General features: G+C 40.9%; 1 protein-coding gene across 2 annotated transcripts in view; it reads left to right on the top strand.

Moving 5' to 3' along the window:
• The first annotated feature begins 149 nt into the window (after nucleotides 1-149).
• NEK9 (NIMA related kinase 9) overlaps nucleotides 150-13,024 on the top strand; it is a 47,312-nt gene continuing 34,437 nt past the window's right edge. For both annotated transcript variants that reach the window (XM_012438069.2, XM_012438068.3), the window contains exons 1-6: nucleotides 150-368; nucleotides 3,229-3,406; nucleotides 5,877-5,932; nucleotides 6,479-6,549; nucleotides 8,404-8,509; nucleotides 10,650-10,781. In XM_012438069.2, the coding sequence (XP_012293492.2) occupies nucleotides 150-368; nucleotides 3,229-3,406; nucleotides 5,877-5,932; nucleotides 6,479-6,549; nucleotides 8,404-8,509; nucleotides 10,650-10,781 (762 nt within the window). The remainder of the gene's footprint in view (nucleotides 369-3,228; nucleotides 3,407-5,876; nucleotides 5,933-6,478; nucleotides 6,550-8,403; nucleotides 8,510-10,649; nucleotides 10,782-13,024) is intronic.

Here is a 13,024-nt window from a genome sequence, read left to right as displayed (position 1 = left end):
TCCGGGTCAGGGGGCAGGAGCCACCATGGAGCCTTGCGGAGTTGATGGGCTGACGGATCCGCGGGCCGGTGTCTGAAGCGAGCGGGGCGCAGTGCGGCTAGCGCCGCCAGGCATACGCAGGCCGGTCCCGAAGGCCCGCGGCCGCCGCCATGTCGGTGCTGGGCGAGTACGAGCGACACTGCGATTCTATCAACTCGGACTTTGGGAGCGAGTCCGGGGGTTGCGGGGTCTCGAGTCCGGGGCCTAGCGCCAGTCAGGGGCCGCGAGCCGGCGGCAGCGCGGCGGAACAGGAGGAGCTGCACTACATCCCCATCCGTGTCCTGGGCCGCGGCGCCTTCGGGGAAGCCACGCTGTACCGCCGCACCGAGGTAGCGGCCCTAGGCACCGGCCGCCTTGCCTGACGCTGCCGGGTCGCCCCAAGCCCCTCCTCCTTCCCGGTCCCGCTTTCCCCGCGTCGTGAGCTTAGTCCTTTAGGCTCCCACAGGGTATATGTCTCAGGGTCTTCACCACTTTGCCCACTCACCGGTACTAGAAATTGGTTAGATCATTGGTTTTACTAACTAGTCATTTTTGATTGACCTAAGTCACCGAACCGTCTCTGAGCTTTAGTTTCCCCATCTGTAAAATGGATTAGTGATAATACCTTGAAATCATCTTTTTTTGTTAAAGATTATCTTAAGAATCAAACGAACGAAGGCACTTGTTCTGTAAATTAAAATGGTATACGAATGTGAGGTATTGCCAAAACTTCCTTTCTCTCATGCAGTATATATATAGCTCTCCAAGGTCGGGGTGGAGAGGAGGGGCATAGCTTCAAAATTCCCACACCAGTGGCATCTCCGTTATTTTTGTCATTATCTTGAAGTTCAGCAGTGATCACTCAGTTGGAAGCTTTTTTTTGAAGCTCATTGGGAAGATCTTTGTGTGTTGGTTCTTCCTCAGTGTTTATCCTACAGCGTTTATGCATGTGAAATACTTTGTTGGCATATTCTAAGCCATTAGTTCTTAATTTGGGGGGCACAAGGACCCCTTTGAGAACCTACCATAAGCAAAGTAATCTTACTCCCTCCATCAACACGTTTGCACATATGCACATCCTTTGGAGAGATCCATGGATCACAGAATCCCAAGTTAAGAATATATACTAGTGCAAAACTCTGCAGTGATGATTCTACTTCCAAAAACTAACAATACACTGGATTTGATCACTAAAATCTTACTTTAAGGTAAATATTTAGTGAGAACTTGCTGGGGTTGCTGAAGGTGATTCATCCATCAGAAATCCATCTACAGTTCTGGTGTGTGTTCCAAGTCAGCATACTTTTAAGGCTGAAAGATGGAGGAGAGAAGTGGTTGCAAGAGAAAATTTTTAAGTGTTCTTTTTTATCTTGATGCCACATTAATGTATGATGCTGTAGTTAGTTATTCTTAGTAGTCTATTTTCTTTTTTGCACTCAAAATGAGAAAGAGGAGATAAGGATTGTTATTCCTATATTTTTGTTGGAGAAACCAAGACAGTATATTTAAGTGACTTGCTCACTTAAGTTACAAGTAAATCTTGGACTAGAACTAAAGCTTAAATCTCCTTGCCCATTTCCTTTTTATTATCCTGTTGAACTTGATTACTGGGTTTGTTTTGAGTTAAATCTGATTACACTTCCTAAAAATTGCATAGTGTTATCTGTATCACCAAATATTTATTAGGTCTGTGAATTTACAAAAGTTCAGAAGCACCCTTTTCCTCTAGAAGCTTATATTTCAATAGGAAAATAAATTAGCCATTGTTAGTAAACAGCATTAAGTTGCACATGTGGAGATATGAAAAGAATGGACAAATAGCATTTCAGTGTATGAGGTCTAAAAATGAAAGGCATAACCATCTGTTTATCCTACAGGATTTATGCATGGGAAATACAGTAAAAGGTTCATCAGAGTCTTTTCAAAAATAATGTAAAGGCTTGACAGAGGCATTCAAAAGGATAGGGAGAGTTATATAGGTGGAGATGCTCCTGGGCTAGGAAGCAGTGTTAGCAAAGAATGAGGCCAGGCACAGTGGCTCATGCCTGTAATCCCAACGCTTGGGAGGCCAAGGTGGTCGAGTCACTTGAGGCCAGGAGTTATAGACCAGCCTGGGCAATACAGTGATACCCCATCTCTCTCTTTTTTTTTTTTTCTTTTTCTGAAACAGAGTCTCGCTCTGTCGTCAGGCGCCAGGCTGGAGTGCAGTGGTATGATCTTGACTCACTGCAACCTCCACCTCCTGGGTTCAAGCAATTCTCCTGCCTCAGCCTCCTGAGTAGCTGGGACTACAGGCACTCGCCACCACACCCAGCTAATTTTTGTGTTTTTAGTAGAGACGGGGTTTCACCATGTTGGCTAGGATGGTCTCGATCTCTTGACCTTGTGATCTGCCTGCCTCGGCCTCCCAAAGTGCTGGGATTACAGGCTTGAGCCACCACGCCCAGCCATACCCCATCTCTTAAAAAAAAATTTAGCTGAGTGTGGCAGTGCGTGCCTGTAGTTCTAACTACTGGGAAGGCCAAGGTGGGAGAATTGCTTCAGCCCAGGAGTTGAAAGCTGAAGCGATCTATGACTGCACTCTAGTTTGGACAACAGAGTGAGATCTTATCTCTAAAAAAACAAAAATAATAAGTAAAAGGATAGTAGACATCAGGAACTTTCAGGAATAGAAGAAAATGTGATACATAAAAGTGTGATAGGAGATTATAGTGTTGCAAAAGGGGGCATGACTTATTCTTAGCAGAAAGGGTAAGTGAAAATCACTAGGGAAGTCTAAATTTATAAAACTAGAGGCAAGTTTAGTATTTTCATTTTAGTGGAAGCTGTGATCTGCTATAGATAATTGCTCCCCAATTCTCTTCTTCTCCAGTATTCTTGCCCTGCCATAATCACCATCATGATTAGCAGTCTGTCATAGTGTCCTCAATAGAATCTTTTTGAGATCTATCCCTAATCCATATTTTTACCTGGAAATGACAGATTTAAGTGTTACAGCAACAACGACTTAATGCTTTACTTCCCCTGTCCTGCAATAAATTATAGTGCTAAATTCTACATACAACCTTTAAAGTCTGTTAAAAGGAAAAAATAAGAGGAGTCAGTCTCTGCCCCTCTAGGAAGTTTTCCTTCTAGGCTTACAGATGTAGGTATGGATTCATTTGCTGTCAGGCAAGAAGAAAGCACGATACCTCTGTTACTGTGTTGTAGGATGACTCACTGGTTGTGTGGAAGGAAGTTGATTTGACTCGGCTATCTGAGAAGGAACGTCGTGATGCCTTGAATGAGATTGTTATTCTGGCACTGCTGCAGCATGACAACATTATTGCCTATTACAATCATTTCATGGACAATACCACTCTGCTGATTGAGCTGGAGTATTGTAATGGTAAGATAGACTTCAGTGGGCCTTTCTCCAGCAAGACTTTCTTAGACTCATACTTACCTTAAGGATAAGAATATAAGAAGAGACATATACAGTGATAAAAACTTTAAATGAATTTATAGAGCTTAATAGAAACTTTTCAGGCCTTGGAGAGTTTTGAAGTGGTATACCAAAGAAGGAGAGGGATTTTCCCCTGCATACCCAAATTTTCTCTTGTGATTATAGTTCCATTTTCAAACTATTTTTTCTTCGGTTGGATTTATTTTTCAATGCTTTTCTTTATGAAATGACATTGGTTAACTAGAGTGTGGATTGGTACCACTTGATACAATATTTAATAAGATTTTACAGGTGATATTTATTTATATTGTCTTCAGCTAAAGCTATCCTATTAAAAAGTGGTCCAAAGATCATAACTGAGTCAAAATGATATATGGTAAAGCATGGCCCTATTTATCTGGTCTCTGATTTCTTCAGATCATTTTGCTTGTAAGATAGCAATATAGACTAGTTGTTAAGAAAATAGACTCTGAACCCACATCCGAAGTTTCTCTACTTTCTCTATAACCTTGGTAAGAAACTACTACTCTGTGCCTCAGTTTCCTGATTTTAAAATGAGTTTGTTGGCCAGGGACAGTGGTGCACACCTGTAATCCCAGCACTTTGGGAAGCCAAGACAGGTGGATCCCTTGAGCATAGGAGTTTGAGGACAGCCTAGGCAACATGATGAAACCCTGTTGCTACCAAAAATACAAAAAATTAGCTGGGTGTGGTGGTGTGCATCTGTAGTTCAGCTACTTGGGAGAATAAGGAGGGAAGATGGCTTGAGACCGGGAAACAGAGGTTGCAGCGCTGCACTCCAGCCTGGGTGATGGAGCGACACCTTGTCTCAAAAAAAAAAAAAAAAAAAAACCTAGCATAGTGGCTCACACCTGTAATCCCAGCACTTTGGGAGGCTAAGGTGGGCGGATCACAAGGTCAGGATCATGGCCAACATGGTGAAACCCCATTTCTACTAAAAAGACAAAAATCAACTGGGCGTAGTGGCACATGCCTGTAATCCCAGCCACTCAGGAGGCTGAGGCAGGGGAATCTCTTGAACCAGGGAGCAGAGATTGCGATACTGCACTCCAGCCTGGCGACAGAGCAAGACTCCATCTCAAAAAAAAAGTTTGTGGATAACAGTACCTACTTTCTAGGGTTGTTGTATTAAGTGCATAGTGCTTGGTAGGTAGGAAGTGTTTGCTACATACTGTACTAGCTGTTAATTATCCTATTGTACAAGAGAACCTCCAAAGCCCTTTTCTGAACTGCCTGCTAAAGATGTCCCAGCATATTCATCACTTACAACTTTCTTGTGTTGACTCTTGTATATTATGATCATTGGTGATCACAGCCATTTTCAAGATTATGTTAAAAATTTTCAAAGTAGCAGAAGCCCTAGGTAGTTAACTTCTTTTGGGATTAGGAAGAACTGGAACAAATGATACATTTATTGAAACTAAATTATTAAGTTGCAAGGAAAAAGCAGTTGTAAAAACTTACACAGGGCTAAAGTGTAAGTTATAGTTGCAGGTGGGATGTAAGATGAACCACGATTACTTGCAGTCTGTACTACTTGATAAAGGAAAGAGAGAAGTACATTCACACTTATTCCACAGGAAGGAATTAGTAAAGAGAGTAATGATTGGAAACAGTCTAGGGGTAGACCCTAAATTTTGGGAAATTTTTCAGTGTGAAGTAGAAAATATGTCAATATACACCCTATCAATACAAAACTTTGCATCACAGGTGTAATCCAATTATTTCTTTTTTTTCCTTGAGATGGAGTCTCACTATCACACAGCCTAGAGTGCAGTGGTACGATCTTGGCTCACTGCAACCTCTGCCTCCCAGGCTTCCTGAGTAGCTGGGACCACAGGCGTGTGCCCCAACACCCAGCTAATTTTTTGTATTTTTGGTAGAGACAGGGTTTTGCCATGTTGCCCAGGCTGGTCTTGAACTCTTTAGCTCAAACGATTTGCTCACCTCAGCCTCCTAAAGTGCTGGGATAATAGGCATGAGCCACTGCACCCAGCCTAATCCAAATGTTATAGTAGTCACAACTCGGAGAATTGTTACAAAAATATTGCAGAGTCCTTAAAGGGGAATTCTAGAAAAGAAATCATCTGATTTTGAATATATTTCGCTTGTTGGGAATAACAGGAATGGTCTTTACTCCTCTTTTCTAAAAATTTCTTTTTTTGTATTGAGCCTCTTGTGTTAGAGAGGAAAATCTTTGAAGAATATTTCTGATGCAGTCCTTGAGACATGGGAAGAGTTTTGTCCCCGTGTGAAAAGCCAAAAGAAGTAGTTGCCTATGGAGAGAAACAGAATCCTTCATTTCTTTTGTGTCATCTGTTAAAACCCTGTTACAGGAGCCAAGCTTGGATCTGTATTAAGCAATTCAAACCTGTGTCTTGTTTAATTGCAGGAGGGAACCTGTATGACAAAATCCTTCGTCAGAAGGACAAGTTGTTTGAGGAAGAGGTAATTCATATTTTTATGGAAGGAAGTTAGAATTGTAGTGTTGTAATTCTTGCGTTCTAGTTCTGTATTTACTCTTCCAATAATGAAGAGTGTTTTTTCCCTTTTGTTCAGACTCCTTCCAGGCTCTGATATTCATGAGAAAGGAAACCTCTAACAAGGAAGCTAAGCTGTCTATAGCTGCTTCCTAAACGTTTTACCTCCACATCATGATTCTCTGTGGGCTTTCTTTACTGGTTCTATTACTGCATACTGGTATGCCCAGTTTTTAATAACTTTGCATTCTTCCTGAGTTTTTCCACATATCTACTTTACCATACTATATTTTATAATGACATTGGAACTGTTTTATGATGAACCTGTTTTTTGTGTTTTTTTACCCCTTCACTTTTCTTTGCCTACTCAATCTGCAAGGAAGAGGTGTCAAGTCATGTTGAATCGTAACTTCTGGTTTCAGCTTTCTTTTGTTTTGTTTGTTTATATATGTGTGTGTGTTTACTTAAATGGAGCTTTTTGTTTCTAATCCAAATATTTATTGTTTCTCTGCAGATGGTGGTATGGTACCTATTCCAGATTGTTTCAGCAGTGAGCTGTATCCATAAAGCTGGAATCCTTCATAGGTAAGAAGTGAAAAAATTTATGGATGGATTCTTTCCTACCAATTCAGCCCCTACCCTGGATACTACCCATCAACACTTTTATTTTCTTGATTAAGCAGCCAAGAGTTTTTCCATTGATATCGTTAGGAAAGGAAAGTAATGAGGAATATTATTTTCACTTCCTGAGGTTAAACTATGTTTATGATCTAGGAAGAATCTCCTCAGTAGCTAAGTACTTCCTAGTCATTTCTCCTTTTCTTTTTCCTTTTGAGACAGAGTCTCACTCTGTCGCCCAGACTAGAGTGCAATGGCACGATCTTGGCTCACTGCAACCTCCGCCTCCCTGGTTCAAGCGATTCTCCTGCCTCAGCCTCTTGAGTAGCTGGGATTACAGGCACGTGCCACCATGCCTAGCTAATTTTTATATTTTTAGTAGAGATGGGGTTTCACCACGTTGGTCAGGCTGGTCTCGAACTCCTGACCTAGTGATCTGCCTACCTCGGCCTCCCAAAGTGCTAGGATTACAGGCGTGAGCCACTGCGCCTGGCTGTCATTTCTTTAACAGACAAAAAGTTTAGAGTTCAGTTTGTTAATTTATCAGTAAAGCTTAGAAGGCCTCATAAGGAGTGTTTGGTAAGAATTCACGGCAATAATAATTGCCAATTGTTTTTGAGTCTATAATTAAGCTCTTTTAATTTAAATAAAAGTCTCTTGACTTTGTACAATTAATAGTACAAATTTACCAGATCTTTGGGGAAAAAAAACAAGTTTCCATTCATTTCTAGCTAATGAAGAAAACCGTCTCAATAACATTTTCACATCATTATAACCTTCTTAAGTGAGTCATTGACTAGTACCAGATTAATTATAATACACTAAGATTTCTTTTTTCATTGGTTTGTTCATTCAATTAATGTATATTTCTTGATAACTATTCAATGGCTTATGTTGCATGTTGTTATTTTCTTTTTAAAAGTAACAAAGTATATTGTTCTGATTTATTTGCATCTTTCAATAAAGAAAGCCCTAGTGAACCAGGCACAGTTCATTTTGTCTTACATATGGTCCATTCATCCTTAGAAAAGTAGCTTGTGATTTTATTTAGATGACTAAATGGCCTAAGCATATTGTTACAGGGACATGTAGGCTCTTCTCTTGCCTTAAAAGATTATTCAAAACTTTGACACCAACCAAGTTTGTTAAAGTTGTCTTGATATCACTTAATTCAAGTCATAAGTAATAGTTGAAGGGGGGGGTATCTTATGGGAATTATGGTTACTTAGAGCACCATTTTCCTCATCTGACCCTCTCAACTTTTTCTAGTAGCTTCAGTAGTATTTCTATGCTGTGAAGTCCTAGAGGATGAAATTAATTCTCTGCCTTCACTTCTTTAAGTTCTCCCTTCATTGTTAAACAGCATGTGAAAGTGATGACCACTGTGGAATGTTTAGGACAGAATATGAGCAATGGTAAAACTCTTTTTTGTTTTGTTTAATTTTTGAGACAGGGTCTCACCCTTTGCCCAGGTTGGAGTGTAGTAGTGCAATCATGACTCACTGCAGCCTCAGCGTCCTGGGCTCAACTGATTATCGGGTGCTTTAGCCTCCCAAGAAGCTAGGACTACAGGTGTATGCCACCAATCCTGACTAATTTCTTTTTTGTAGAAATGGGGTCTCATTATGTTGCCCAGACTGGTCTAGAACTCCTGGCCTCAAGCAATCTCCTGCCTTGCCCTCCCAAAGTGCTGGGATTACAGGTGTGAGCCACTGCACCCGCCCCACACTCATTTTTATTCTATAATAATCCTGGGCAAGATGGGGGATGAAATAAAACAATTATTTGTGTGAACTTAATATGCAGCATCTTTTTTTTCAGAGATATAAAGACATTAAATATTTTTCTGACCAAGGCAAACCTGATAAAACTTGGAGATTATGGCCTAGCAAAGAAACTTAATTCTGAGTATTCCATGGCTGAGACGGTATGTGTTGCCCTTGACTTCATTTTTATTTTCTTTTCCTTTCCAGCACTGTGAAATATAACTATGCTCCCTAAATCTTGCATACTTCTCTCAATATTCTTGGACGTTCTCCACACTTTGAATGCAAGTCTTCAGAAATCATTTTCCTGGGCTCACTAGCAGGCATTTACATGGTCAGGTGTCCCTTCAAGAGTCATTGTCCACATTATAGCTCTGACCTCATAGCCTTTTTCAACACTGACTAGGGACTTAATCTAAAAGCAACAAAATGCTTTATTATTTTGTCCAGCTTAGGATCTTTAGTAGATTTCACTTTATCTTTTATTTAATGTTTGAGCTCAAGGTGTTAGACGTCTCTTTTTGTACTTTCTTTGAATGTTTCTGGTTCAAAGAGAAGCCCTATATTACAAATGAAGGCTGATGCTCAGAGAACAGTCAATTCTTTCATATCATACACAGTCTGAACTGTACAGGGGTCCCCTCTCACGTGATTTTGAAAAAGATCATTGGTAAAGAGTAGACATAAGTTAATCTTTAGAACAGTAATCTTATCCTTTTAGGAATTATAAAACCCAGTTATTATTCTTCTGGTTTCACAATGCTCTATCCTTAACTTGAAAACTGATTTTGGCCAATAATTTTTTTTGATATATATATATATTGTCAAGATATGCCTGCAAGCAATTTAGATGTTTAGGGTTGGGAGTCTGCTTCAAGGACTCGATGGAGGCCAAAGTGAGCTTCTGAAGAAGCAATCATTTCTTTATATAGATTTTTCTCATCAAGAACAATCTGATAAAACCAAGACTTGATTTTTTTTAGCTAGTTGAATGCAAAGAATTAATGATATGAAAATTTATAAAAGCCATATAAGCCATCTGAAACTTGCTTTGCTTTGTTGATTAAAGCTAACTGTGAGTTTTATTAGAGCTGCTAGGGCATTCATTATATCTCATCTTGGGAGAGGCGTGACTTCTTAGGACATTTTTATTTCCAAATTTATTTCTGAAGTCAGAAAATCTTTTTCAAATTCAAAAGAAATTCATGGCCGGGTGCGGTGGCTCACACCTGTAATCCCAGCACTTTGGGAGGCCAAGGCGGGCAGATCATGAGGTCAGGAGCTCAAGACCAGCCTGGCCAAGATGTTGAAACCCTGTCTCTACTAAAAATACAAAAATTAGCCGGGCGCGGTGGCAGGTGCCTGTAATCCCAGCTACTTGGGAGGCTGAGTCAGGAGAATCACTTGAACCTGATGGGTGGAGGTTGCAGTGAGCCAAGATTGTACCACTGCCCTCTAACCTGGGCTACAGAGTGAGACTCCATCTCCAAAAAAAAAAAAAAAAACAAGGAAATTCACTAGCTGTGTTAGTGTAACAGATGCCAAATTGGGCCATTTTAAAAGTTTCATTACTGCGTATTTTAGTCAGAACATCTAATTCGTTCATTCAGTTATCAGCTCCCCACTGCCAGTGTTTGGGTTTTTTCCCTCATTGGTGAACTTTTACTAAGTATTTCCCTAAGTATGTGTAAAGTCTTTAGTAGGCATTGAATGCCTGAAGCCTGTGTGATCTAGGAATCACAGAGTTACTGAGCCCCTCAAGTTACCACAGTTCCTTTACTTCAGAGATTGTCCCTTTATGATTGACCCAAGAGATTTGATGTGAATAAGATTTCTTTAGGCCAGGTGTGGTGGCTCACGCCTATAATCCCAGCACTTTGGGAGGCCGAGGCAGGTGGATCACCTGAGGTTGGGAGTTTAAGACCAGCCTGACCAACGTGGAGAAACCCTGTCTCTACTAAACATACACATGAGCCGGGTGTGGTGGTACATGCCTGTAATCCCAGCTACTTGGGAGGCTGAGGCAGGAGAATCATTTGAACCCAGGAGGCCGAGGTTGCGATGAGCCAAGATCGCACCATTGCACTCCAGCCCTGGGCAACAAGAGTGAAACTCTGTCTCAAAAAAAAAAAAAATTTCTTTCCATGGTGACATCGTCTCATAAAAACCATTTTGGAATCTGCTGATGAATGTTTTATGGTTGTTACCACTAGTTCCTGGGAAATTGAATTAAGCTGTTGAAATGTTAACATAGTTACCTCAGAAAAGAAATTATTCTTTGATTGTTTCTTTGTTGCTCAGCTTGTAGGAACCCCATATTACATGTCTCCAGAGCTCTGTCAAGGAGTAAAGTACAATTTCAAGTCTGATATCTGGGCAGTAGGCTGCGTCATTTTTGAACTGCTTACCCTAAAGAGGACGTTTGATGCTACAGTAAGTTGGCATATTATCCCTGTTTTACATTTAGCAGGTTGCAAATGGTATAGCTTGGCCAAGCAGATCAACTCTATTCCCAGGCTTCTGATCTCTGGCAAAAATAACCTGTATTCAGGTACAGGATTCAGGTACAGGTAATCTATTATTAAAATGCTATAGACCCAGCCAGCTGCAGTGGCTCATGTCTGTAATCCCAGCACTTTGGGAGGCCAAGGTGGGTGGATCACTTCAGGTCAGCCTGACCAACATGGTCAAACCCCATCTCCACTAAAAAATACAAAACTTAGCTGGGCATGGTGGCATGGTGGCACATACCTGTAATCTCAGCTACCTGGAAGGCTGAGGGATGAGAACTATTTGAACCTGGGAGGTGGAGGTTGTAGTGAGCCAAGATTGTGCCACTACACTCCAGCCTGAGCAACAGAGCAAGACTCTGTCTCAAAAAAAAAATGCTATAGACCCAATTAATCTCCAACTTAAATTCCCTGTTGAAATGATCATAATCAAAGTAGTTTGAACACTGTACATGAATTTGTTCATTGTCATTTTAAAACTGGCTTTTGGCCGGGTGTGGTGGCTCGCGCCTGTAATCCCAGCATTTTGGGAGGCTGAGGAGGGTGGATCACCTGAGGTCAGGAGTTTGAGACCAGCCTGACCAACATGGAGAAACCCCGTTTCTACTAAAAAAAAAAATACAAAAAATTAGCTGGGCATGGTGGCAGGCACCTGTAATCCCAGCTACTTGGGAGGCTGAGGCCGGAGAATCGCTTGAACCCAGGAGACAGAGGTTGCAGTGAACCGAGATCGCACCATTACACTCTAGCTTGGGCAACAAGAGCAAAACTTCGTCTCAAAAAAGAAAAAAAAATCTCGGGTGCGGTGGCTCACGCCTGTAATCCCATTTTGGTTTATGGGATTTTGGAAGGCTGAGGCGGGCAGTTCACATGGTCAGATGATCAAGACCATCCTGGCCAACATGGTGAAACTCCGTCTCTACTAAAATAAAAAAAAAAAAAATTACTCTCTAGGGTCAACTGTGTGATGCTGCAGTTTGGAAAAGCCATTTTATTTCTTATGCTTTAACTACATTTTTTTTAAAGCTGATTATATAATACCCATTAAAGTGTTTTGATCTTTTTTATGAAAAATTAAACACCCTGACCCTTATTAAAGATTATTGGTCAGGTGCAGTGGCTCATGCCTGTAATCCTAACACTTTGGGAGGCCAAGGCAGGAGGCTCACTTGAGGCCAGGTGTTTGAGACCAGCCTAGGAAACATGACGAAACCCCATCTCTAATAAAAATACAAAAGTTAGCTGGGCGTTGTGGCTTGCACCTGTAATTCTAGCCACTCAGGAGGCTGAGGTACGAGAATCACTTGAACCTGGGAAGTGTAGACTGCAGTAAGCTGAGATCGCACCACTGCACTCCAGCCTGGGCAACAGAGCAAGACTGTCTCAATAAAATAAATAAAAATTAAATTAAATTAGAAAGTTCATCTCTTAAAAGCAAAAAATGGAATATGATGGTTCACTTTTTCAAGCAGTAGGAATTAGAACATTATTAACAGCAGCCAGATGATCATGCAACTAGCAACTACTGCATCACTTTCTTGGAAACGTGTAAAAGGATGCAAATCTAGTGAACAGAATGGAATGGAGCAAAAGATAATTGTTTTAATACCGTCTGGGTCTTGCTCTGTTGCCCAGGCCTGGAGTGCAGTGATGTGATCATAGCTCACTGCAGTCTCAAACGCCTATGCTCAAGCGGTCATCCCCACTCAGCCTCCTGAATAGCTCAAACTCCAGGCGTGCCTCACCATGCCCAGCTATTTTTTGTAGAGATGGGTTCTTACTGTGTTACCCAGGCTGGTTTTGAAATCCTGACCTCAAGTGATCTCCTGCCTTGGCCTGTGCTAGGATTACAGGTGTGAGCCCCCATGCCCAGCATGTTTATGCCTTTTTCTAAATTGTTACTTCTTCGTGCCTTTATCCTGTAAACACTTCTGACATAGCACCAGTATCACTTGATTGCACTTAACTTTTTTTATATAGCTGTGGTTTTGCCAGGTAGTCTAAAACCCTTCCAAATGTTTGCTTTATTTTCTGCAATACCTAATATATTGTGCATGTTTAATAAATATTCATTGACTAGGAAAAAAAGTTTATCTGTTAAAAAATAAAGATTGTCATTTTATGGACAATGAATCCCTTTAAGTCTTTTTTTCTTTTTTTAAGTAA

The sequence above is a fragment of the Aotus nancymaae genome, unplaced genomic scaffold (genome assembly GCF_030222135.1).
Source record: "Aotus nancymaae isolate 86718 unplaced genomic scaffold, 86718_ANA_hifiasm-v0.15.2.pri h1tg000011l, whole genome shotgun sequence".
NCBI lineage: Eukaryota > Metazoa > Chordata > Mammalia > Primates > Aotidae > Aotus > Aotus nancymaae.
Note: the sequence above shows the minus strand (reverse complement) of the source record. Positions and strands in the feature narration are given on the sequence as shown.